This window comes from Simochromis diagramma, unplaced genomic scaffold (assembly GCF_900408965.1).
Source record: "Simochromis diagramma unplaced genomic scaffold, fSimDia1.1 OVJJ01000216.1, whole genome shotgun sequence".
Taxonomy (NCBI): domain Eukaryota; kingdom Metazoa; phylum Chordata; class Actinopteri; order Cichliformes; family Cichlidae; genus Simochromis; species Simochromis diagramma.
Window position 1 is genome coordinate 8535575 of NW_024386883.1, and position 27128 is coordinate 8562702.

General features: G+C 39.0%; 1 protein-coding gene across 4 annotated transcripts in view; it reads left to right on the forward strand.

Moving 5' to 3' along the window:
* The window catches only part of cpeb4b (cytoplasmic polyadenylation element binding protein 4b), a 31205-nt gene extending 4077 nt beyond the window's left edge, over window positions 1–27128 (forward strand). Inside the window, exons 3-12 of one of the 4 annotated variants that reach the window (XM_040032139.1) lie at window positions 919–987; window positions 10045–10135; window positions 15213–15263; window positions 18825–18848; window positions 19953–20123; window positions 20407–20496; window positions 20865–20983; window positions 21109–21223; window positions 22252–22433; window positions 25337–27128. In XM_040032139.1, coding sequence (XP_039888073.1) covers window positions 919–987; window positions 10045–10135; window positions 15213–15263; window positions 18825–18848; window positions 19953–20123; window positions 20407–20496; window positions 20865–20983; window positions 21109–21223; window positions 22252–22433; window positions 25337–25564 — 1140 coding nt within the window. In that variant the 3' untranslated portion in view covers window positions 25565–27128. The remainder of the gene's footprint in view (window positions 1–918; window positions 988–10044; window positions 10136–15212; window positions 15264–18824; window positions 18849–19952; window positions 20124–20406; window positions 20497–20864; window positions 20984–21108; window positions 21224–22251; window positions 22434–25336) is intronic. The other 3 variants (XM_040032140.1, XM_040032141.1, XM_040032142.1) reach the window with 3 other exon arrangements.

Consider the following 27128-nt stretch of genomic DNA (forward strand, 5'->3'; position numbering starts at 1 on the left):
AAATGAGCTTTTATAGCTCCCACCCCATCATTGCTTAAAGCCACTAAATGTCAGTGACCTTCTGTGGTCTCTGATTGTCACCACACTTGCTGTGTGGACTTCCCTTAAGAGGACAATATTAGGAACATCCTCTCTCTTTTAGCTAGTTTTCTGGCAGCATAATTACAAGGATGGTGGCTCACTTATTTAGCATTGTAGTTTAAAAAAAGATAACTAAAATTGTAACAAGGTAGTTAGCTAATTTATAACTTCATCCTATTGCTTCTATTAACAGTTTTTACATGTGAAAAAGATTTAAAAAGCTTAAATTGATTAAATAACTGGGCAAATGTTGTGACCTAGTTCTGTATTACCTGTTCAGCTAATATCCGTCCTCTTAAGTTAATTAGTTACTGTATGCAAAATCATTTGTTGTGATATGTGAACGGGGTCATCAGTGATAGAATACTATAATGATCTTATAGAAGCATCACTTTCTGCTCATGCTGGAAGGAGGGAGGCTCTCGTGTGTCTCACTTTGTCTCCATCCTCCTCCCTGCTTTGTGCAGAGGTGCACATACGCAGCTGTTATGTCTTCATGAGCACAAAATTACAGATTAGCATGGTTGGATGGTACAAAAAAAGCTGTTGGCTTAATAAAAAAAAAAAAAAGACCAGAAAAAGTATAATGAGAAAGAAGTTCCCAACACGCTTTGTAGATTTAAATGCTGATTAACATAAAAGCGTTACAACTGGTGTCAAACAGCCTGTAGATCAGATTTGGGTTTCTGCAACAATTTCGAGAAGCCTGACTGTTACATCCCGGTGTTAGAGTTAAGCTAGCTTTCCTGTAGCTGCAGTATGTTGTTCTTCCTTGTGGTTGAATCAGAGCAACTAAAGTAGCATTGTCCTCTTGCCCCCTTGATACTGCAAGGGCAGATGGAGGATGGGCGTAGAATGGCCTCCCTGTCGGTGTGCATGTCTGAGAGAGGGAGAGGGACTGATTATGTAAGTGTAACTCCTTTTTTAAAATAACAACACATTTAAAATATAGGTTTCAATAACCAACAAAGGATAACAATGACTGTTAAGAAATTGCTGTGTATATTTATAGTCCTCAAGCTCATTTTGAAACCTGCCGCAATCTCCACTTTTGCTTCTTTTCTTCAAGAACATCTCCTTCGTGAATCTGTACTTTTCAAGCATATGCACGGTGGCGTAATGGCAAGTCGGACACGATCAGTTCACGCAGATTTGTTTTCGCCTCGCTTTGCGTGGATGTGGATTGGTATTGTTTTGCCTGTAGTTACATCTTCCACTCAGATCTGTATCAGTGCTGCTTGTTGCATTGTGTAATGCAGCCGCTTTGGAACATTCACTTCATATGCACTTCATGTGGATATTAGGATTTGTTCCAACTGAGATGGTTTACTACATGTAAATGAGGATTTGCTTATAAGTCTGTCAAATTCTGAATCACATCAGTTGTTTTTCTTCTCTTTTTTTTTTTTTTGTCAGTTTCGATCCACCACAAAACAATCGAATCTTGAAATGTTTCATTTTGGTGTGAGCATGTACTGTAGGTCATGATGTTGTGGTGAAATGGTTACTGTAGAAACCATTGTTAAATTACTGCACAGCCAACCAAGCGTCACATTTAATTGCCAGTGCCTTCTCTGTATATTTCACTCTTAAATACATCTATCCAAGTATTGTTTGGCTTTCATTATCCATGCTTGCATATACATGTGACATGAAAATTGCCACATCCGTCTGATCAGTTGCCTTAAGCAATTTCCTATCCATTTACTCCCGTAGCTACAGAAATACTCTAGAGGAAGTTATGGGAAAGATGGCTTTGTTTTGCTTTCTTTAAAACAGTTTTTAAAATGGTTCTTGTCAATGTTTGTTGAGATCAGGCATTGTTCAGATGACTGATTACACAAGTTGTCTTACACAAGGCACTCCCGGATTTGGTAAATGAAACACTGTAGTTTGTGTAACTGTGAACTAAACAGACCTGTGTCACATCCCTTCTCCTGTAAGCCTCAACTGTTGGAGTTTTAGCACACACAACAGACGAAGGATCAGTTGGGCATTATTCAGGCCTTCTGTGTTTCACGAAATAACTCCTATTTCATCACAACATCTGCTTCTTTGTGCATTTTTAATGTCGTAAACATGTAACATAGATGATTTCTGTAAGTCAGTACTTTTGTGACCTTTGCAAAATAAACTTGCTGCACATAAACACAATAAATCAATAGTATGCAACCAGTCAGATATGTTACAGTGGTTAACTATCCAGACACACTGCTGCTAACTGCTAGCACACAGTTCACTTAGTAAATAACCTTTGACCAGAAATGTGTACTTTTTAAATGTCAGGGAAGTCTTCATTTTCTTCTTCTTCTATCTGTTATTCTTTCCTTCTTTGTCCTCTAATTCTTCACCCGTGAATTTCAAGGTCAGAAGCCTGCTGCTGTGTCAGGTGTACTGAGTGGTTTCAGACTGGTAAATCTGGCCAGTGACCAGGTCAAGACCTGCAGGGTCTGAGGTAGAGAAGCCAGCACAGGATATTGCCTCAGTAAGCCACCTGGGTAACTGTTGGTTACAGCGCTCCTGACTGTTTGTGCAGCTTAGAAATAATGATGCTGTTATCTGAAGGCACATTATTAAAACTGTCTCTGTGTATGTCCAGAAAATCTTCTTTGCAGAGTGTGGTTTTACATATCGCTTTAACCAAAACAACGCTACTTTTTATGTAAAATCAGACCTGTAAATGACCAGTACACGGGGTTGTAAGCTGGTTTGCGCTACGAATATTAGACTATTAGGCCGTTTGTTTTTACCCGATAAGCCTGTGCTTTAAATATTTGTAGTTGGATGCCCTGCGTCAGCTTACATGGGCTCCAGCTCTTCTGTGACCCTGAATTTGATAAGAGGTTAAGAAAATGGATGCATGTTTGGAAATACTGTAGCTCTGGAGTGGGCGGCACAGTGGTTAGAGCTGTCGCCTCTCAGCAAGAAGGTCCTGTGTCTGCATGTTTCCCTTTTGCCTCCAGATACTAAATCTTCCTCCTACAATCCAGTGACATCCAAGTTAGGTTAATTGGCTGTCTCTGTGTTAGTGCTGCTATATACTGGCGACTTGTCGAGGGTCTACCTCTCCTCTCACACCATGACAGTTGGGAGAGTCTCCAGACCTCAGGCCCCAACCCCAATCCTGAATCAGATTAAGAAAATGGATGGATGTATAACTGGACGGATGGTGCTCAGGAGCCTAAAGATCATATTCAGTATTTACATGAACCTTTGTTGGTTATATTCTACAAAGGCCAAGGGTTGCAGTACATGCGTGAAAACTGCTAACATCTGAATCTTTAATGAAAATATGATGCAGAAAATATTGTGTGAACTAGAGGAAGTGCAGTTGGGTGAACTCTATCCTGTCCAGAGTTAATTGTCAGTAAATAAAAGTTAGACAAACAAAGCCATGGAAGTGGCTGAAAAAGCAAGGCCTGTTGCTTTGTGCCTGATAAAACCGAGAGTAAAATGCAGCTATTTATTATGTCTGGTAATGGCAGACAGAAAACATTGTTTGTAAACTCCGGTTGAGAAGAGATAAGAAAGGTATGTGTGAACATCCGTTCATATATGTACTGTGAACTCCTGAAATAAAACTTTCACTTTACAGCAGAAGTATAAGTTCTGGATTAGCAAGTAAGCAAAGCTAAATGTTATTTTATTATTGCCTGAATTTATTCCAATAAGTAATTTTCTTCTGCTCATTTTTATTTGTTCATAGCTCATTTGTGTCCTGGAGCGATCTGCTTATTCTTAAACTGATATATTTTTGTGGGATCACTAGGATGTCAGGCGTGGCAATGGCAAATGGTTTGCATGGATTAACCCCTTTTTTGGGGGTGAAATGGTAGACTTATTGCTGCGGTTTTTCACAGATGTATTAATAATATATTTCAAACAAGGCAAAAGTAAATTTTTAACTCCCTAACCCCCCCCCCCCCCCCCCCCCAAAAAAAAAAAAAAAAAAAAAAAAATATATATATATATATATATATATATATATATACATATTTTTTTTTTTTTTTTTTTTCCCCACGTATCAGGTAATTGAACTATAGACCTGCCCATTTGCCTGTATTAAACACAACACCTTATGGTTCCTGTACACAATCACGCTGACACTGACAAATTTGCTTTAAAGATAAGCCTCAGGCCTTTCAGGTACCCTTCCTTGCCTACCTGTGATGTTCTGCATGAAAACTGTCATGCACTTTCAGACAAATTCTCTCGGTCATTTGAAGCCCAAGGTTAAAACCATTACCACTGGTCCTTGTGACAGTGTTGTTAAATTAGAAAATACTTTCTTTTTTTTTTTTTTCCTTTTTTTTAAACTAATGAGCGGTGCACCGGCAAGCACATAACTCTCCTGCTCATACAGCCTCATTGTGCCCTTCTTACGCCCTTGACAGACGCTCTGCAACAGGAAGGAAAGGGCACTTGTGTATACGTGTGTGCATAAGCCCTAATTAGTCACTGAAATATGTGTTCAGCAAAATTTGATATAACAAAAAAGAGTTGACAAAGGAAAGTTTATGTTCAGGTGTCTTATTATAGGTAGCTTTGCTGAATGCATACAGTAAGTGAGTTGTTTTAATCAAATCCCCAAGCAGTTCAAATACTGCTTGAACGCCTCCCTTTGTCACTTGTTTTAAAACCCAAACGCACACACTGTTCAGACAACACTGTGTATTTGGTTGTTTTTGGCAGCTGGGAGTAGTTAATATTACTGTTTAGTACAATCACCAGAGCTGAGCAATGTGGAATTTTTTGTTTTTATCACAATTCTATTCTTTAATGTCAGTCTATCGATTGGTATATAATTTTGACTTTTTACTTGTGATGATGTAAGGTTGATTTTGATTTAAATATTTATTTCTGGTCTGCATTTTAAAACGAAATAGGTATATATAACAAAGTGACAACTCTAATCAGTTAAAAAGTTCTGTGACAGAAGAACGCAAACAAATGTCTAAATTCTTTGGTCAGTTCCAAATAAATAAAATGGATCCACATTTAAGAATGGAAAATAAATCACTGAAAATGGCATCGATACTTTTCTGTTGATTCAAACCGTTCTGTCCCAGTCTTCTGAGCCTTGGACTGTGTCCTCTGGGGTGTCGTGCTCTGTAATGCATGAGTTTTCGTTAACATTTTCTGGTGTCATTTTGTCCTTTAGCTTGCTCATACTCCTGATGTTCTACTGTACATGGTTGCAGGAGCCCAGACATTAGCGCATGTGCCACTACCTGCTGCTCTTCCTACGCTTTGCAGGTCAGGTTAACCTGATGTGGCTCAAACTCTGCTATTCTCATTGTCATTGGACTTTTGTGTTGCCTGTCAAAACATGGATGGAATGAGTTTTATCAACTTTATATTTATTTTGTGATAATTAAATAATCACAAGAGTCAAAAGAACAACTTGTTTCCCTTTCCTGTACTACATTTTTCCTCTTTTTATGATGAATTACCTCACTATTCACTTTTGCGCTCCCCTTTCTTTAACAGCTGTATCTACCTTCCTTCTTTGGCCTTTCTATCTTTTACAAATCTCAGGGATGTAATTAAAAGCTCAACCTTCCGACAATTGAATATAAGTGAACTATTAAATAACCTCCAAATTCTACAGCCCTGACTAATTACACATCACCAGTGTATCCTTACTCTTTTTTTGCCTTTATGTTGTGCATCCCTTTACCCTGCCACAGCTTCCATTTTATCTTAACAGCCAGATGACATTGATGATTAATGTTGAGAGTTAATCACCCACAGCATGTTGGATTTAATCATTCTTTGATGACTCTACATGCCATGAAAATCTGTTGGAGGTTGCTCAGTTTGGTGCTGCTAAAGATTAAATTCTGTTTAGAGGGAGCAGTCACACAGTGGTAGCCAGGCCCAGCCCTGGTTTTGTTTGCTTTTTTGTTTTTTTCCAAACATGCTTGACTTGAGCTTTTATGATATTAAAGGCAGCGTGTTGTCAGTGGTCTCTGTTATAGACGGAGCCGATGATAGGCTCTCCTGTCCAAATAAATATCTCCTGTCAAAAATAGACATTGTTTTTTATAGATGTCTAAAAATGATTGGAATTGACTCTGTGTAAATCTACCAGGGAGCCCAGAATGGCAAAGCCCAGATCTACCTAGACTACTTTTTCAGTCAGTGTTAAGCAACTAGTGTGTGCTGTGTGCAGCACTTTATGCACTGGTTGTAAAGCTAACCCATATCAGAATTTAATGAACCATAGATTGAATGACAGATGAACCAATTTCTGATCATGTGTGGCCCAGTACGCTTTTGTCAAGCATTTCAAATAAGCTTCTTAGACAATGCATAGGTCCCAATTTAAACAAAGAAGAAAGAAAAGGAAAAAAAAGAATTGATTATTAATTTTAGATTGATAAGAATTACTGGCTGAAAAAGTCAAATTATCTGAGAGGTAATTGGAATGGAATAATAAATAATAAGCCCATTTTTGTGTGTTCCATAATCCTTATTCTGGATAATAGTCCAAAAATTTTAAATGATTAGTTTGGTGCATAGTTTTTAATTCAGTGTCAAACAAACAGCAAATGGCACCGGGCCTGGTAGAGTAAGGTTGCCTTGCTGCATACAACCAACAATTCACACCTATCATGCATAGTAAAAGGAAAAAAAACCCTGCACTGTCACCGTTTACATTATCAGCTTCAAATAGACTGCTTCAGGGTTACACGTTTCTGCAAGAGATGATTTTGCAGTGTGAATGGGCTGCATGCAAATTTAAGTGTATGCATTAGGCCGTGTTCATAGATTACAAGAACTACCATATAAACCGTCATTTTTCTTGCTTGTGGCTAATGTGCGTGCATCTGTGCATGCTTGCAATCTGTCAGGGATAAGCTCTTTGCTGGACAGCTGGCCAGTTGTTGAGAGCGAGTGAGATGCAGAAATCTGATGATTAATCACTCTCCAGGCTAATGCTTAGCAACTGCAGAGAACCAGCCAGGCCTCAAGTCCACCATACTGAGTCCATCTCAGCCACAAAATGAATTTGTATTATCCAGAAACGGTATAATAGAATTACCCTGTCATACTACACCGCCCACATATGATGGTAAATAAACTGATGCCACAAAGCGTGCGAATCCAAAAATGCGTACAGCATTGTCCGCTTCCTATTTGTATGCATTTGTCGTCATGTTGGAATATACTCATTACCCTTGTATACTTAAGGCAGAAACCAAACCTGGACTCTGTTTCTGCTTCCCTTGCCTTAGAGTGTTTGACTTATTTGTCCTTAGGCAATAGCGCAAGTGCACATATTATACTGAAGCGGATATGAGAAAATGGTGGACACAATCTGGCCTGTATCCCCATGTTGATATTTGTTTTGAGGGAGAGAGAGTTAGTGCATTGGGTGTGTTCTGCCACAGTGTTGTTTCTGTTGTAGTCAGCTCAAATGCTGGTAAGAAATTTGGCTACAGCTGGGAAGTTTGGCTGTTTTACCAGCCAAGTGTGCCAGATACCCAACCACGCTCTTCAAGGCGATCAGATAGTAGATATTGAATTTTGGTGAACAACTCCAGACACTGGACGGTAGATTGAGGAAAAAGAGAAAAAGTGTGTTGCCCTCCTAGTCAACCATTGAAGTGTAGTTCACTTAGATAGGTGTGTTTCTTCTGAGCCTGTTAGCATGGTAACACAAAGGACAATGAACATCTCTTAGTCTTTTCTGACACTGCCTGCAGTTTGCCGTTAGGCTTCGAATTGGTTGCTGGTTTAACAACAGAGATCTTTGCATAGCTGCTGCTGAAGAAACAACATAGTAAATTTAAAAAGTGACTGATAATGCAGCCTTAGTGACATGATGGGTAATTCTCTGCCCATTATCAGTCAGGCCCAGGGCAGAGCTGACTATGTAGTGTTGTTGTCAGGATGTTTTCTCTGTTTTGTCTGAAACGGTGAACTTGTTTCTGTGTCATGCTTTATTTCAGTTATTTAACACTTTTCTCTTCCGTTTTTCTCGAGGCAGAAGTTTTCTGACCATCATTCGAACTGTTGCTACACCTGAACTGTATGAGTTTACTGCTTACTTTGCTTATAGTTTTTAAATTTGGATTTAGAGTTTTCCACATTTCATCTGAACTGTCCGCCGATTAGGTTTAAAAAGAAACAGGCCACATTGTTTCACACTGAAGCTTTTGTTATTTTAACACTGCGTTGCTGACATGGTTTGGAAGTCTGATCTGTCAATCATCCTGTCAGGTTCAATTGCTTCTAAGTGGATGTTTTTACAGAGTTAAATCTGAACACATCAGGTGTGTTCTGGCATTGTTATTTTAGAAGCATGGCAGTTGGTAGTTAGGCAGCCATTCCTTCTCCTGTCTTTTTTTTTTTTTTTTTTTTTGTTAAATTGTAGTAATCTATTTTATGTTTTTACATATTTACACAAAATGCTAACGGTTGATTTTCTTTGAGTGCCGCTCTACAAATTAGTTGGAGATTGTTTCTCATTTAAAAAATCCCTTAAATAATCAAGTAGTCGATGGACTAGATACCAAACTGAAAGTAGGGCATGCATATTCAGTCGTGACCAAGTTTTGAGAGAATAAACATGACTAAACTTTTTAGTCATAGGGTACAGCCTATGAACAACAACTTCTAGCTAGAACAATTGCTGCCTTTGTCAAGTATGAGATCTCTGACACATGCATGAGGAATATAAAAGGTTTTTTAAGGCATTTCTACTTTTGAAGTTGGTATTTGTTAGAGAATGGCTTGGAAAATGGTGAAGGAGGAGGAAGGAAGCAATGAGACATTGAAAAGCGAGATGCGAATAATAATTATTTCATATTTAACTTTCGGTTCTTTCAGAGGAAGGGAAACCCAAAGAGTTGATCACTTTCTTTAGAAGTTGTTGACAGACTGCATATTTTGTCCGGCTGAGGTGGAGTCTGCACTGAAACCTTATCAGCATGCCACTTGGAGTGTGTGTGTTTGTTTATGGGTACATGTTTTTAGTGTGAGAATATTTTGTATATACACATCGTATGGGTGTGTGCGTGTTAACACGTATTTGTGTGTGCATACAATTATATCCAGTGTGGCTGGCTGATATGCCAAGGATGCCCTTGTTGTAGGTGACGAAGCTTTTGCCCAGGAATTTGCTTGGCTCATGCTCCATTTGACTGCTTGTTTTTCTCTTGACTTTCATTATGTTGCCTCATTGAACGAGTCTGTTTATTGCTTGTGTTTACTTTGCAAGTTGCACAGCAGGAAAAGCACACAAAAACATGCAAGAAAAGAAATTAGGGTTGAATTAAACACATAGTAATTAAGCACATAACAGCATCTTATAAGATGAGAGAAATCAACTGCTGAGAGCAAAAGCTAGATTTAATAAAAGAAAAGAACAACATTTAATTCTTCTTCCCATTGGTAGATACACACCTACAGATAATTTTTAAGCTACTTTGGGATGAGTCCTTCTGGGCCCACACAATAAAGCTGAACACAACGTGAGCCAAGAAAATGCTATAACTTTTTTTATTTCTCATTTCTTACTTTTAAAACGATTTAAACCAATACTAAGTCTATGTGTACCTGTACAGTCTCTCACATTGAGAGAAACAAAGCTTTCTGTCAAGTCTTTTCTTTGAAACAAGCTCAAGTGAGGTGAGAAGAAACAGGAAAGCATGTGACTGTTCCCCTTTTTAACTCTTTTTGGTCAAAAGTCTTTAAATATTGCGGGAAGTTTTCACCATTGTGTAAATTTTCTAAGTTAAGAGTGAACATGTCTGTCTTGTGGCAAGACAGTCTTTGGCAAGCTTAGATATTAACCAAGTCATTGTCGCATTAATAAGGCAATTTCTTCATTGCTCCGCTTTAACAATTAACACCATTGGTTACCACATTTCTTTTTATAGTTGTGTTAACTGCATGTCTTTGAAGCAGGCTAAAAATGTGACACAGTGTTTCTTTTTTCTCTCCTCTGTTTAGGAGCGCACCAGGTCATTTGACAGCTTCAACATGAACACTCTGGAGAGCTCCCTGATTGACATCATGAGAGCTGAGCAGGACAGCCTGAAAGGTAAAGATGCCAGTTGTCAATCAAGATCATGAAACACTAAGCAGACCAGCAGCATTTTTTTCCCTTTTTTCTGTTTTTAATTTGACATTGCGTTAACAGCAGAGCTGTTTTTTTTCATAGAAGGCTGTAGTCACACAGGCCTAGACACTGGTTGGTGAATGTCTGACACCCACCAGTCGCTAGCAAAAAGTGAGTCTCCAGCATAAAGGTTTCGCCTTTTGAAATGTGTTGGTTGTGGCAATATGTTTCAATCTGTTTGTGACCAACGAGGAGGTTTTTGGTGCGACAGATGTCTCCCAGCATCAGCCTACAACTTCCAGCAACCATACATTTTTCCCTATTCTATAGGCAGGGAATTTTTTTTTTACTATGGATTCAGTACAGGAAATGAGTGTATATGCTGAAAGTGTATGCTTCCCATTTAGCATGTCTGTATTTTTAGAAAACCTGTGATGCGCTGGAGGTAGTTGTATGGACCTTTATCTTTAGATGCATCATATTTTCCCACAGATGGCACACATACTATGATACTGATCTTGTCATTATTTGTCCAGTAAATGGCTGGTGTGCAATAGTTATTCAGTGCATGTCAACTGACCTCGCTGAAAATGAGTTTCACAATATAACATGCAAACACTTTGCAGTACACTCGTTATTTTGCATTTGGCAGTTTTCCTCATATAAGGTGTGCAATACAAGAGAAAAAAATGTTAATGTGCAAGCAGGCTTTACCTTTAAACACTTGTCTTTGTTATGGATTGTAGCTTATTTGGCCGCACAAAGGAACAACAGCTCACACACAATAATTTATCAGTTAACGCCTCAGTTTTTAGCAGAGAGGTTTCACCTCCTCCACAGGTCAGCCATGTAGAGGCTTTGTCTTCTTTTTGTGCTATCATCGGCGATATTATGAAAGGCCACAGTGTGTAGCAGTCAGCTCACACCTCTGTCTTCCTTTTCCTTCTTTCTTCTTCCCACTCATCATAAAAAACACAAACCAAGACAAACAAAAACAAAATTGTCCTTGTGGCTTCTATTCTTCTTCTTTACATTTTCTGTCATATCCATGTATGCGATTATTCTGGGTGCGACAAATGCAGCTGGGTGAGACTATGTTGCATTCTGGCTTATGCCAGAGCTGACGGCAGTGGATTTCACAAGCAGCTCTACACACGGCATTGCTTGAAACTGTATCTAATAGTCTGTTTTTGCTTGGAAGCCATATCAGGCTGTACAGAGCAGGTCAGGAGGAGACAAAATCACACATGTAAATGACATAGAGAATCTGGTCATTTATCAAAATAAAAGACTAAACCTTTTGAAATGCTCTCAGTGTGATTCGAAGCATGCATAAAACTGCATCAGAGAGGTGCCTTTCCTGTGCAGCTGTTAATATTCTACTTGCTGTGTTACATATGGTATTCCCTGATGGCAGATGTTTTCCACGTCAGTTAGCGTTTTCTTATGCAAGTTGATTCCCATGGACCTGTATAGCAATAGTTGACTGACTTACTTTTCCACTGTTATATAACACAATAAGGAGTTAATGAATTTAATATTTACAAAACACAGACGCCCAGCCGTAGCCATCGTTGCTGCACATATTTGTGGTGTCCACAAGTTGCAGTTTTCAAAAGCACTTTTACCCACTATTGTTTTGAATCTGATGGTTTTTATATTGACAGATGACCATCTACTTTTTCCACAAAGACTGCCGATCAGCATAAAGTGAGCCTTTAGGAAGAGGGGTCCATTTAAGTGAGCTTGTTTCATAGAAACAGTGATGAACTGAGGGGCAATGCAAAAAGAACCATAAGATAAATAGTGTCAGTTGTTTTAAATGTAATTCTCATCATCATTTTTATACTATTTTATTATTGTTTTTGCTATTTGTGCTAATTTTATTATTTTAAATGTCATTTTAATAATCATTATTATTATTTTTTTAAATTAATTAATTAATTAATTATTTTTTAACATGTTCAATGTATCATTTCTGGCATGTCAAGTGTACAGCACTTTGTGTTCAACTGGGGGCTGATCTGAAAGTGCTATATAAATAAATTACTTGCTTGCTTCAATCAAAGCTACTTCCATGGCATCCCAGATTTAAAAACACAAAGTGTACAAACTGAACTGAAGGATAGCTGAGCATGGTGCAATAGGTATAACCTCTTTCTCATGAATTTTAAGAAGCAGATGCAGAGAGATTCATGAGGGCTTAGGCTTTATTTAAATGGGAATTATGAGAGATGGGAGAGCCCTCGCTGAACTGAACTGACACTGTCGTTGTTTTATAATGATCGCTGCTGCTAAGCTTTTCATACAAAATAGTGTTGTGAAATAGTTTTGGTCCAAAAAGTTTGAAGAAGTTGCACGCTAATTTTTTTAACATGTTGGTGTAGACGTTGCCAAGAACAATGATACTTTTTAACATACAGTATTGGTCTTAGCATTAAAAGGAAACATTTATTTGATAGCAAACAGTGCTGCTGACCGGTTATCATAACCCAGAAATTGGATATTAAATTAATTCTACAGGAGTCCAATGATCATTGTTTTAAAGGGTGAAGCTCACAGAAATAATCTGACTACAGAAAAGTTAGTCCGTGGCCAATATTGAGTGTTGGCTAAGAGTATGATAGAGCTGAAGTTCTTAGTAATGATCATTGTTGAAAGGAAGCACATTTGATTTCTCAAGGCTTAGGCCGAGTGTAAAAGGTAACTAACTATACAGTTAAAGTTGTCTGTTATATTTGATAGTAGTTTAATAGGACAGAGGATTTAGATAATGATTATGTTGTTTTTGTTAGGTTGTACAAGTTTTAAGTCAAGGACCAGAAATTGATAGGAGTCTTCTTATGAGGTAAAAATGTGGTATAAAAAATCTCTAAATGGGAGCGATGTCGTGCGTAATATATGCATAGCTTTATGTTCCATAAAAACGCTTACTATACACATCAGTTTATTAGCAGAATAAATACAAAATAAAAGTTTTAAAGAAATTTTTAAGTATGGGATGCTACAGTAAGATCACTTAAACCTCGGACCTATCAGGCTCAGTGGCGGTATAATGTTGTGCTGTCAAATCTTAGTAAATGTTTCTTCAGTATTAGCAGAAGAAACCTAGAAGTCTGCCTCATTAAACATGTTTTGGTGCTTTAGCTCCACTGATGGATCCAAGAAAACACAGGAAGAGAAGTCAAAATTCTCTTCTACAAACCACAAAGCTTCTGCTTTACATAACTTCATCACAATTTCAAAATACTGCATAGTCTGGTTTGCAGAAGTGATTTTTAAGCCCAACTTCCTATAAATATGATAGAATATGATATGTATACATCCTATAATACATGTAAAGTAGATGTTCTCTGCTTCTTTGATGCTAATATTAGCTCAGTGGCATTCTCAGAACCTTTTTCTGTGTGGTCAGGTATGTTTACATTTTTCTGTTGTCTGCAAGGCTTGTCTGAAGAAAGATGACAAAAAGTAAATAATTTTAGACAATAATTTGATGCATAACAAATATTATATTATAATTACAGCGACTCTTCTCCGGGCCAGTTTTTGCTCTTTCTCTCCGTCACATGCATACATGCATCTACATAACAAACTGTGGCAGAATTCATACACAAGCACATTTAGATGCACATAAGCAGGGCAGCAATTTCTCATTCCGGCTTAACATATTGAACAAAGTGAGAGCAATGAAGCAAGGGAGCGGGCGAGACAAAATGTCTACAGTACAAGGAGCTTTGAATCCCTTCCAGCATTGTCCTGACTGACAGAAAGGATCCCTCTGTTCACCCGCCCCATACATGCACACACACACACGCCGCCGCCCCCCCCCCCCCCCCCCCGGTCTTTTGTGTGCTCTGCATGCATGTGCTTTAACTGTTACAGTACTGTACTCACATGTAGCCAGAAGCATGCAAATCAGGTTCACAGAGCGGGCATGCACAGTCCTGCAGACACACAGGGATATGGTGCCTACTCGTGTGATCCTCGGAGACCATTATAGCCCTTTAAAATTCAGAATAGCAGGTGGTGCTCAGATGGACTTTTACCTTAGTGTCATCACATCACTAAGGTCTGAATTGTAGTCAAGAGGATTTTAGTTTGGTTTGGTTGCCACCTTTGAGCTTATTTTGATTAAACTGAACTCATTTTATTGCATTTTTATTCAGATAATGATGATGCATGCGCTACACAGTCGAATATTATCATCGAGCGGCGTGTTTCAAAGCTGCAGGTGGTCTGTCCTGGTTTCTCTGCTCTGTGAGGCGGGGTTCTGTTTTTTTTCTGTTCCCCCCCATAGTTCTAGGCAAACTATGGGGGGAGGAGCCAACACATTTCCATGTGACCGAGGCGTTGGAATGCACCAATCACAGGGCACTCATTACCCACTCAACAATGGTCGTACTATTTGAGCTCTTTCATGTCATTATCCCTCTGCAGCAAGTGGGCCTTGCATAACTTCGAAGCTTGTTTGGAATCATAACATGTTTGTGTAGGCGCGGGTGTGTGCATATTCAAGAGGGTCTTGGCAAATGGCTAAAATCTATATCATGAGGCTTGGAGAATAACGAGGTGATAAGAGGGAAAGAGATAGTTGATGTAGGAGAAACATGCAGCGAGCAGTAACAAAGGTTATGATCATAGCTGTCCCAGCTAAAGCCTGCTCTGGATTAACACTTTACTTTGTTATAAGTTTTTTTTTTTTTAAGTCACCAACTGTTCCTATGTTATGTGCAGAATAGATCAAATAGTGCCCCTCGGCAATTTAATTAGTGCACTGCTGTAATTGTCAAGAGGATTATTATGGTAACAGGCAGCCCTTTTCCAAATACAAAGTACTGATTGATAGTGTTAGTAGTGCTGTCTTGCCTCACATTGTTTTTAGCTGGTGTGGAGAGCAGACATCACATTAGTGACAGCCATTTTATTACTATATCTTTCATATTCTTAATAAAATACAGATTTTTCTTTCAACTGGTCAGTGAAAATATAATAATAGCTTTATAGGAAGGTTTATATGATATAACAAAAGATTTTTTTGTTGTGTTTCCCTATGTAGGTCGTCTTGGTTTTCCTCACCCAGGAGGGGACAACCCTCTTCCCCTCAATGGTACGTATGGTAACCTAAACACTCAAGAGTCTGCTAAAATGACAAACTGGGCAATAACAAACTAATTAAAAAAATTAAATCATAAAATGCTGATATCTCTGATAAATTTATTTATTGCAAGCTGGCATTCATTTTATTTATTTATTTATTTAAAAAAAGTGCCTTTATCGCTTAAAAACACCCAATAAGTTAAAATGGACAAGTGGACAGTAGATCGACATGAAGAAGAGTCAGATGTTTCAGATGGTTTTTTGGAGACGTTACAAGGCGGGCTTCATCAGTCTGAGGAAATGGCAGTAATCTCTCATTCAGACATGGGATGCTTTTCCATTAACATCCCTCATAGCTTCCCAGCCAGTGCCATGATGGAGGGAGAGAGTGATGGCATGCCTGTATTGTATCGACTCTAGCGAAGCGTAACCACACTTGAAGATTTAGTTGTTTGCCGCTGTTGTTGCTAAGAGCGGTGTTTCTGTCTGTGTACTGTTCACCGCAGCAGCTGCTCCTGCCCCTTGCATGCAGGATCAGAAAGTAGGCGATCTCCCTGATAGACTGAGAGAAGCAGGAATACATATTTTATGATTGGAAACTGAGTTAGTTAGACACAAGACACTTGTGCAGTTGTAATCTTGAGTGTGTAACCGTTAGTGTGACTGGTTTCAGTTAAAAACTTGTTGGTAAGAGTGCCATTGTGACTCTTAGAGGAAGTAGCCACGATACTTATGCAGACACAAAGGTAGGGTGTTTAGATGCCATCAGATTCTTGGCGAAGAGTGCACATCTTAAAGGAGGGAGGTAGGCTAAATATAGCAGGTGGAGATGCAGATCTTTCTGTTCGTCTTACCTGAAGTTAAATACAAGCACATCCCCACATGCCTGCTTGAAACTAAACTAACAAGCATATATTTTTGTGCCCTTTGTCCTAGCTTGAAACTAATGTGGGGCCCTTTCCCTTTCTACCTGTTACTGTTGAGATTGCTTAGTCCCCAAAGCCAAGAGGTAAAGAATGGATTGAGAAATGTGGACAAGTGGAGGGAGCGAAATGGTGTGTTTTCACCACTCTTTAATAAGTGGATAGAAAGCAGCAATGAAAGGGAAACTGCCTTTGGTTTGAATAATTTGCTAAATACCAGAAATAGTTTGATAGGTAGTTACACTAAAGATGAACCTCTTTGCTGTTCTCATGCTTCTTAAGGAGGCTCTTTCATCTTATGTTTGTTTTGCTTTTAAATGCATTCCTTAATCCTGGTGCTTCTCAAAAATAAGATATGGAGCTCGAAATTAGAATTGGCTTTATACTTTATTTCTTTCCTCAGCGGGTAGGAAAAAACCAAACCATTCACGTCCACATGATATGTGGAATTTAGTGGCTTCTACTTTGCCCTTGCACGCTACAGTTTCCTTTATTGTCCTTTTAGCTTTTTGCTTCTGGGCTTGGGGCTAGGATGTAAAACATGAAAGGCCAGCAGTTTCTTCAAAAGATTGCCGAGTCACATGGCAAGATCACATGATCAGGAGCTGTCATCAAGCCCCGAGACAGATGGTGCCAGCGGATAGGCAGCAGATAGAGGATGCACACTAGCCAAACCCTCCCTTCCATCCCTCTACCCCCACCTCATAAGAACACAAAGATTGCATTCCTATCTCCTGTTCTTTCACTCTTTCATTTTCTTTGACCATTTTTTCTTTTTCTCCTGTTCACGCACTTCTTATAGCTCTGTGTGCTTCCTTTTAGTCTGCTTTCTTGACTCTCTTGGGCTCTATTGCTAGCCTTTGTAGCCCCCCCCCCCCCCCCGGTTGATGTCCATCTGGGTTGGAAAATCCACTGAGGGAGGCCAGGACTGTTGCTCATGCGCTCTTCTCCATGTTGCTCTTTTACATGGGTTGAGGCCTGGTTCTCTCCAGTGTGCACATTTGAACATTTGTCACTTTAGCTCAAGGCCAGTATAGTCGTCCCCCCCCCCCCCCCCGCAATGATGTCAGCATCAGAGAAACCACTGCCCTGGGAAAAGTTTGGATGATGACACACTGGATACATTTTCTTTCTGTTAATGAGGCTAGATTGAAACTGCTGTTGTCAGGGGTAGTGCTGCTTGACCTTCAGTGATGCATTTGATGTCTTGGAGAGTTCAGATTTAGTCACTAAATTACTGAGGTCATGCTTATAGTAGAGGTCTCAATTTTATTTATTTTTTAAATAAATAAACATATTTTACACTTATTGAGCCTAAGACAATATTTATCTATTTGCAGCATTACATTCCTGGAAAACATTCTAGTGCAAACTAACATTTTCTTCAGCTCAATGAAGGAAAAAAGGTTGTAAATTGACTTTTATCATGAAAGAGTCACACAGGAAGTGCAGTGCATTTATCAGTGAACTTGTATCTTAATGCCATTATTCATTGTGATGTTTTTTTTTAAATTTTATTTTGGATAACAGATGGGTTTGAAATATTGCAGGGAGTAATGAAACAAGCAGGAGCAGCCACTGTGAACCATTAGACAAAGAGCTGCAGGCAAAAGGCTGTAACTTCCCAGCAAAGTAACCAACTCACTCTGCCATGCTGTTTGCAGGTTCATGCTGTGTGGAGCACACATGCAGGTCAAATATGACCAACAGTTTTAAAGCACATTTGCTGTTAGCTATAGGTCTTGCTAAATTAGACCTGAAATCCAGTTTAAGGTTCAGCCCTGGGATCAAGTCTTCGTCATCGTCTTTCCGTTTGCATAATTATGCAGACTTGCTTAATTTTGGTACTTTGCAGTCAAGCTAGGTGAACTGGATAATTCAGACGGCTGTTTGGCTGGCATTGAACATATAATTATATCTGGCACTTAACTTCAAACGAAGCTGCAGTTGTTCCGAAACTGGTTTCTATTCATGCTTTTAATATTTTCTTTTTCCTCCTTCCTCCTCTTTCATTTTCTTCCCCTCTTTTAATTGAAGGCTTCATTTAATTTTTGATAGATGTTCCTGATGTGCTTCACTTTCAAGTTTCAATTTTTCTGCCATTTCTGTCAATATTCCTATTCAGAGCATCCATACATGTAGCGTAACACTTCATGTTATCCTTCATTTTCTTTGTTAAAGGTTATCCCAGGGCTTGTATTGAATTACAGAAATGTTTTGCCGTTGAACTGAGATGTCCTTTTTTAGCTGTGCGCCTTTAGATTGTCTCCTTTATCCCCTTCTCATAATGAGTCAGCATTTTATTTTGAAAGTGCTAAATTAATAGCGAGGTGACCTTTACAGCGCGTCTATATAAAGTGTCCTTTATAAAAAATACAGCAAGTTTAAAATAATTGTCTGGAACCTTTCAAAATGCACAGTTCCACAATTAAAAAACACAAAACAAAAACCTGCTTGATAGTCGGTGTGCTGACAAAACCACAGGGTGTTTATGATTCATCGGTGATTAATAAAATCAAGGGCCCGCAGGCTGAAAGTGGATCGTCTCTCCATTGTCGTGCACCACCTGGCACTTTTATTGGTATTATGTGTATTATGGGACTTTTATGAACATCCTCTTCTTTGATTTGTCCTTATTCCACATGCAGCCAGGAATTATAGCAGGAGACGAGGTAAAATGCAATCACAAATACATCATGTCTCGTTTTCAGCATATTTTCCCGCCCTATAAGCCTCAGTGTTTAACTAATCTTGTGATGTTAAGCAGTGTTATGATTTTATTGACTGTGGTCTGCTTGTTTGTTGTTACATTAACGGGCACGTGCATTTAGTTTTGGAATGGTCCTGTGCTTTTTTTTTTTTAAACTTGTTTTCTTTTTTTCTTTTTTTTTATACGTGCAGTGATGTGACGAGTTTGTCTGCATGATTGTCTTTAGTGCCGAGCCTTGTTACTCGTCGTCAAGTGATCTTGTGCAGCTTTTATCCTCAAGTTTTTGTTTCTCTCATTATGCTTCACTCTGCTCGCTTTTCTCCATCTTTGCTTGCATATTGCAAGATTAACTCAGACAATACAAGACGGTGTCACACTTAGCTACAAGTTAATGAGGCAGGGAGACGCGCAAAGTGTAATTCCTGATTTACACTCATTGCAAGAGGAGCCCGACACATGGCGAGGCACACACACTGTCAGTTAAGGCTAACGTCCTTGCATAAATCTTCATAAATCTTCATAAAGCAGCTCAGGGCAGGTTGTATAGGAGCAGGGATAGAGCAGGGAGAGCTTAACCTTTACCACACACAGTGCACTCTGAAAGTGTTTATACTTTCTCACTGATAGGACTAATGTGTGCGCGATAACCTTTATGTTCACAGGCAGCACAGTTCCATGTGTGATTCATGGAAGCTAATTAGGAATAAAGAACAACACATCAAGGACATTTAATTCGGTCAGACTGTGATGTGGTCCTTTCAGGCTCTAATATCTCCATTCTGCGTGCACATGTTTAACTGATTCTCTCCCAATTTGAATCAAATAGTTATATTTTAGTAAGTAAGATAAAAAGGTTAATGGTTTGTTTACTGTTGTTAGATCAAGAAAATTAAAGTAGTAGGAATTGAGGTCAGATAGACAAAGGGATGAAATTAAAGTGCTCATTTACGGCCATCTTTATTGTAGTGCCATTACCATGATTTACTGTTTTCTTTAAAAAAACAAAACAAATGTCTAGTTTTCTCTTCAAAAGATAAATCTTTTCCACCTTCTTCTTCTTTCTCAGGCCACTCTTCTCTCTTCCCCATAGAGGATGGTTTCCCTGATGATGAACGTGGAGACCAGGGTCTCGCAGGCCTAGGTTCCCCACACTGCTTTCCGCACCAGAACGGAGAGCGCGTGGAACGCTACTCGCGCAAGGTCTTTGTTGGAGGACTGCCCCCAGATATAGATGAAGGTGCAGTAGTAACATAATTAATATCAAAAGGATTGAATTCCTGGGTTACTTTTAGCCTTTTATGTAATCAAACTTAGAACAAGGGAACTTGAGGGAAAATGTAAAAGGTTAAAAATAAATAAAGCAATCATGCCTGAAACACACAGGGCTTCTTACAGTGCACCCCCCTGTAATTTACTGTGAAATCTGAGCAGGGCCTCTGCTCTAAATCTCCCCTGGTGTTTTCTTTGAAAAAGCTATGGGCTGACGATGAGGATGCATTATTATTATTTTTTCATTTCAGATGAGATAACAGCCAGTTTCAGACGCTTTGGACACCTGTTTGTGGACTGGCCTCACAAAGCTGAGAGCAAATCCTATTTTCCTCCCAAAGGTATCTTAAATTCCTTAAATTCACAGCTTGTTCACACTATGCTGTTTCTTTTTTTGGTTTTTTTGTTGTTTGTTTTTTTGGCAACTGACTTCAGTATTCCTGGGTAAAGCAGTGAGTGATAATCTGCTACAATCGATATCTATACATCTGAGCAATCTGGTTTTGTCTTCAAGCTGTTATCTGAAGCATTTGTCATCTCTGCTCAGATTGTTTGTATGTTTGTAAAAGCTTATGCCTTCCTGCTGTGCAAGCAGAGTGTCGTGATCAGACATGCTTTCACAGTAATCAGCAAACTAAATTCCAGCACAATCCTCTGTCAGTACTCTGCGGCCCCAGCAGCGAGAATAACCCTCTTGTGTTCTGTGCAGGCTATGCCTTCCTGCTGTTCCAGGACGAGAGCTCAGTGCAGGCTTTGATCGATGCCTGCATCGAGGAGGATGGCAAGCTGTACCTCTGCGTGTCCAGCCCCACCATCAAAGACAAGCCGGTCAGTGGGAACACACACACACACACACACACACACACCAATTTGCTTAAATCTATTGGTAGTCCCTTAGTAGACTAGAGCTAAAAAAAAAACCAAAACCCACTTGTTGGTTTTGTGTGTGACAGGTCCAGATCCGCCCATGGAACCTGAATGACAGCGACTTTGTGATGGATGGATCTCAACCTCTTGACCCAAGGAAAACCATCTTTGTGGGAGGAGTTCCTCGCCCGCTCCGTGCAGGTATCCTTCATTTTTATGCTGGTATTTTTCCGCCAGCTGAATTAACAACAAATGAGTGTTTATAATAGAAACATCTGAGGAGTATTCTGTGCATATGCTTTGTATCTCAAGTGTTTTTTTTGTCAAAAGCCTTTTAAAGGTTCTTATTTCCCTTCCCTTCGATTCAGTAGTCTAAATATTTTTATAGCATAAATGACCAAACGAGAACAATAAGTAGTAGTCTTCTCTTACTTCCTTTTCTTTCCCAACTGTTGAAATATCAGCCGTAAGCAAAATGCTTCCTTCTGTGAGACACAATGTGATCAGCTTGTGCTTATAAAATTAGACCCGCTACAGGGTGAGGCTAAAGAGACACTGACCTACACTGGTTATTTCAGGAAGTAGTCTCTATGACACACTGTGCAGTGTTAAAAAAAATATATATATATGTATATTTTTTTTCCATTGATAACAATGTCACTTGTACTGTGTGTTCAAGTTTATGCCACCTTTGTGTAACTGTGTTTTAGAAAGGAACAAAGACATTAGGCCCAGCAGTGCATTAAATATTTTATGACCGTGTGTAATAACTGGGTTTAGATTTGCATTTTAAGAAAATCCACATATTAAAAAGGATGTTCAGACTTTTTAATGTCGTAATAAGTAAAGCTGAAATGTAAACTTGCAGGGATTTTGTTTCCACAAACTGCATGCTTGTTAAAAAAACAGAAAAACAGTCATAAGGACGGTCAGTAAATTCAGGGCACTGCTTTCATATTTACCCCGTGAAACTCTGCAGGACTTTAATCCGTCCACATTAATGGTTTAAACTCTCAGATGAACAGTTCTCATCAGCTTATGTGTTTGTGTTTTCTGGTTACACTGGCATGAGTTTATGTGAACCTCTGTATCCACACAGGTAATTGCTGGATTTCTGTGTCCTGCAATCTTTGTGTCGGTGTGCCGTCTCCATCTGTGCATCAAACTTGTTTTTGTGAATGTTTTGTTGATCTGCTTGTGTGCTTCTTCCTCACCCTCCCTCTTTGCAGTGGAGTTGGCCATGATAATGGACCGCCTGTACGGTGGAGTTTGCTACGCTGGCATCGACACAGACCCTGAGCTGAAGTACCCCAAGGGAGCGGGGCGGGTCGCCTTCTCTAATCAGCAGAGCTACATTGCTGCTATCAGTGCTCGCTTTGTACAGCTGCAGCATGGAGAAATCGATAAACGGGTGAGTGGAAAGAGGAAAAAAAAAAAAAAAGCTCAGTGTTTTTCTGTCTTCCCTCTCGGCCCCCTCCTTTCTTCAGCTTGCTTCCTGCTCTTACTCGTGGTGTTTCTTTCAGTTGCGCAAAGGTGATGCAAAGTTTTAACAGTTTTTCCTGGAGTAATATAGTCATACTATACTGCATTTTATACAGAAATCATCTAGCATATGAACAGAAGAGTATAAATGACTGTTGTTAAATTTAGCTTCAGATTTTACATCCATTTTAACCTTTATCCAGGCAGAGTAGTTATAATAGGCGTGCTGTGTTTGTGATGTAACTGGAGCAGAGAGTGATTTGTGTAACAGAATAATGTAGGTTCACCAGAAATGATTGGATGTTTTTAGCTGAAATATATCTTGGTGTGGTTGAACTGGGCTTAAGATTTTCATGTCTTCGCAAGCTGTAAAACTGCTCTAATGACGACTTTTCTGTTGAAGCAATAATTGAGATTTTTACTTGTAGAACTGCCTGAAATTCAGACTTTGTAACTGAGTGGACTGTTTTTTTGGTCAGCAGTTAAGAGCTATTTTGACCAGTTTCAGTAGTAAGAGTACAAATTTGTTAACAAGTGCTTTTTTTTTTTTTTAACATTCATATGTGTCAGTGAACCAGCATGCATAATACCAAAAACCCTGAAAGTGAAGCATCTAAATGGAATTTGGCCTTCATTGAGTTCATTTATCAGTGCTATTCCTACTGTGACCTGAAAACTATTCTCTATAAAAAGGCTATGAACGCCAGAGCCTCACTCTTTCAGTATCAGGAACCCTACAGATGGTGCACAGTCTATTATTTATTACATTTTTTTTATTAGCCTTAATTCATAAGAATACTGTCAGTAACTTAGCCAGCGCTGTCAGCAGCAGAAGAATTACAGTAATCTCTACAGGCATGCTAATGGACTGTATATGACACAAATTCTACTGACAATAGGTGAGTTAAGATAACGTGAGACTCAGCAGATGCATGTAAAGTATAGGTAACATTATAAGATAAGACACTGGAGTAATGGTATGCTCTTTTAAGATTTGCATAATTGTGATGTTGTGCAAATTTTGTGTAATGACTGCCTTGGTAACGTTCACCTCCCAATACTACAGTCATTCATCAGTGAGCAGGAAAGATAAAGAAGCAAGAGGTGTTCCAAAAGGTCATAAACAGGAAGTTTAAAATGCAGAAAATTTTTAGTATTTTAATAACGGTGAAGTCAGCAGTGCGATATTAACAACTTTAAACATTCTTTTGAATACTGATCAGGAATAGGAGATTATTCAGCTTTTTATTCATTCTGCTTTTTATAAACAAAAACAAGTGAAACACATTTATGCAACAAAACAAATGTCAAGTGCTCAGATCATTTTCCAACATGTTTAAAAATTCACCAGACAACAGGACATCAACAATTTTCTTTTTTTTTTTTTTTTCCCCTCATCTGACTTCACAATTTTCCTCATAACTGCTTACATCCTTTGCTCATACTGAGGCTGTTAGCTTGGATAGCTTTAGCATTTACCACTTTGGCTTTGTTAGCTTCTTTCATCTGATTAATTTTGTTGTTAAAAATGTTTGTGTGGTCATTCCCGTTCTCATGGGTTACTTTGGCTAAATTTGTGTATTTACTCACAGTGAAGAGCTTTCATGCTAACGACATGTTTGCATGTGGCACTGAGTAAACGTGCAACTATTTGCATGTGCCACTGTGTGCATGTTGCACATGCATGGACTGGGCCTGCTCGTTGCTAGTCAGGGCCACAAACAGTAAAAATGGTCCAGTTCCTGTCACTAGATGGTCAATCAGTGCATCTTTAGTTTAATTTGTGTATGTTGAAGCATAGACTGAATAAAGAAAACACACTGTGTGGGGTGCTAAGTTAACAGCAAATCCTGGCTAGCTTGGTTAGGAGGAGGAAAGCTCATACAAACACCTGCTTCCTTATTCACAAGGGATCGCGATGCCCTTCCTGAGACAAGCCCACAGGGATTTGTCTCCTCCCAGTCTCGAACTCTGGATTTCTTTTTTTTGTCTCTCAGGCCACCACAGTATGGAGCCTCTCACACACACACACACATCTGCTAATCACTGGTAAATAACGGATTGAGAAGATACTACAGTCTTCCTCACCAAAAGTGAAGCTTCGGCTATTCCACTCAGCACGTCATATTATTTGTCAGCTAAATCAAGATAATGTTTTTCCAATAAAAAATGGTAGAAAAGGCAAACAGCCCAATCGTAGCAGATTGTTAATCAGCTGTAATGAAATTAAACTGTGCATTGTGGCCAAAATTGAGGTCTGTGGCGTCTGCAGTGAATGAAAGTTCAATTTTGAGCCCAGGCTGATTCTGCGACACTTGAGATTGCTTGTCATAAAAACAAATGTGGTTAAGAAATGCTGAACAAGTGCAAAAAAGAGACCTTTTTTTTCCTTTGTGGAAATATTTTTAATGACCAATTGCTGAAAAGAATTACAGCAGTAGGGCACCCGTGATTTTTTTTTTTTATTAACATTAACTTAAAACAACGTGATGCAACAGTAGGAAAGGGAAAAGTAATTGGTGAGACTCGTATCAGAAAGATGGAATTACAAAGTAACAGTAAGCTGGGTTATAGACATACACTCTCCCCTGTGCATCACTCATGTATGTGGAATAGCAGACCCCTCAAATAACAATGAAGGCTGTTACATAGAGGTGTAAATGCAGTGAATTATTGATTGGATTAATTCACGGTATTAAAAACAATATTTTCTTTCCTGCTTACTGTAATGATTCCAACTCTGAATAATAAAAGCAGCACCTGTTGTGGCTCACGTTGCACCCTGCTCGTAGTATGTATGGATTTATTTATTTATTTCTAACTCTTTTGCAGGTGGAAGTGAAGCCATATGTGCTGGATGACCAGCTGTGCGATGAGTGCCAGGGAACTCGCTGCGGTGGGAAGTTTGCGCCGTTCTTCTGCGCCAACGTCACCTGCCTACAATATTACTGCGAGTACTGCTGGGCGGCCATCCATTCGCGCGCCGGCCGCGAGTTTCACAAACCCCTGGTGAAAGAGGGAGGCGACCGACCCCGTCACATCTCCTTCCGCTGGAACTGAGCGGAAATTAGAGAGGGAGAGGCAACAGAGGAGCAGGAGGGCAGGTAGTGCAGGAGTCGCAAAATCATTGTACAAATAAATGCACTTTTCTGTTGCTGGTTCCTTTTTGCTCCACTTTCACCCGACATTTTTTGCAATTTTTTTGTTAAATTAATATTTAAAGACGGAAAAGAAAGATTGGATTTATATCCAGATATGTCAAGGAAGCAAAAAAAAGATGTGTAATATGATTTTATTTATGTTTGATTTTTAAAATATTTTTATTAGTTCTAAAAAAAAAAAAAAAACGTATATAGAAAAGTTTGAGGTGTGATATGGTACTCTGCTATTTTAATTGGGATATTTTTCTAAACAGTGTATTTAATTTTAATTTTGATACAAGAGGCCCCGAAACAAATACTTGTCATTTGACATTCAGCTGACTTGTTTTGTAGCAGAGCTCTTACATTTTGTTTTGTATCGAGTCTCCAGAGCAAATGCTGTTTGAACAGAATATGATTGGCTATTTATTTCTGAGAGGTAGGATTAAAGTGCCCCTATTTTGCATTTTTGCATATGTTTAAAGTCTCACTGTTTCATGTGAGGAAGGCGGGTGTTCACTTGAATTGATTTTGTGAAGTCCAAAAACAAGATTTGGGTCATACTGTTCACTGCTGCAGTGCCTGTCTTTAACCCTCTGTGTGAAACTCTCCGTTTTGCCTCCTGTCTCTTTAAGGCCCCCCCCCCCCAGTGACATAGATAAGTCACAAAACAAAAACCTTTGACAGTTTCAAACAGTACAGCAGTATTTTTTTTTTGGGAGAGAATAGCAACATTTAGCATGGCCTTTGTCACTTTGAGATATATATATCTCAACATACACACACACACCAGACTAAAGGATATGGAAGAACCCAAAAGGCATAATAGGGGCACTTTAAGTTTGCTATTGATAGCTGAGGCTCCAGAGCAAATGTGAATTAAAAAGGGTGTTGCTAAAGAAGAGTGCACTTATTTCCAGTTTAAGTACTGAAGATACACAGTACGTAAGACCCTTAGTAGTTACCAAAGCTGAATCTTAATTAACTCTGACGAGCAGAAAGAGCCCACTGCAGAACGAAATGGATTCGTTTTCCCTTCCCAGATCAAAAACGTTCGAACCTCTCGTTATGATTTCCAGGACCATACAAACATTTTGATGTTACTTGAAAATCTAAACAAAATTTTAGCAACACTGATTAGGGTTTCGATCTCCATTTTGACATGCAAAAACTAATACCTCAAACTCCGCTGCTAATGTGCCGAATACAGAGAGAGAGAGAGAGAGAGAAAAAAGAAACCAAGAAAGAAAACATCATCGCTCTCTGGTGTTCTCCTTTCCTCAGAACTATAATCAGAGAGAAGTGATACAACAGGCAGAGAGTGATGTAACTGGCACAGTTTTCTACTCAACTTGCTTCATCACCTCCTTATTTTTGTAATCAAACCCAGGGTTGTGCTAGTGACAGAGCATCGTAAAGTATACAGTGTATTATTGGAATGTATGGTAAAGGGAGGCTACAGGAGAGACAGGCTTAGTGGTGAA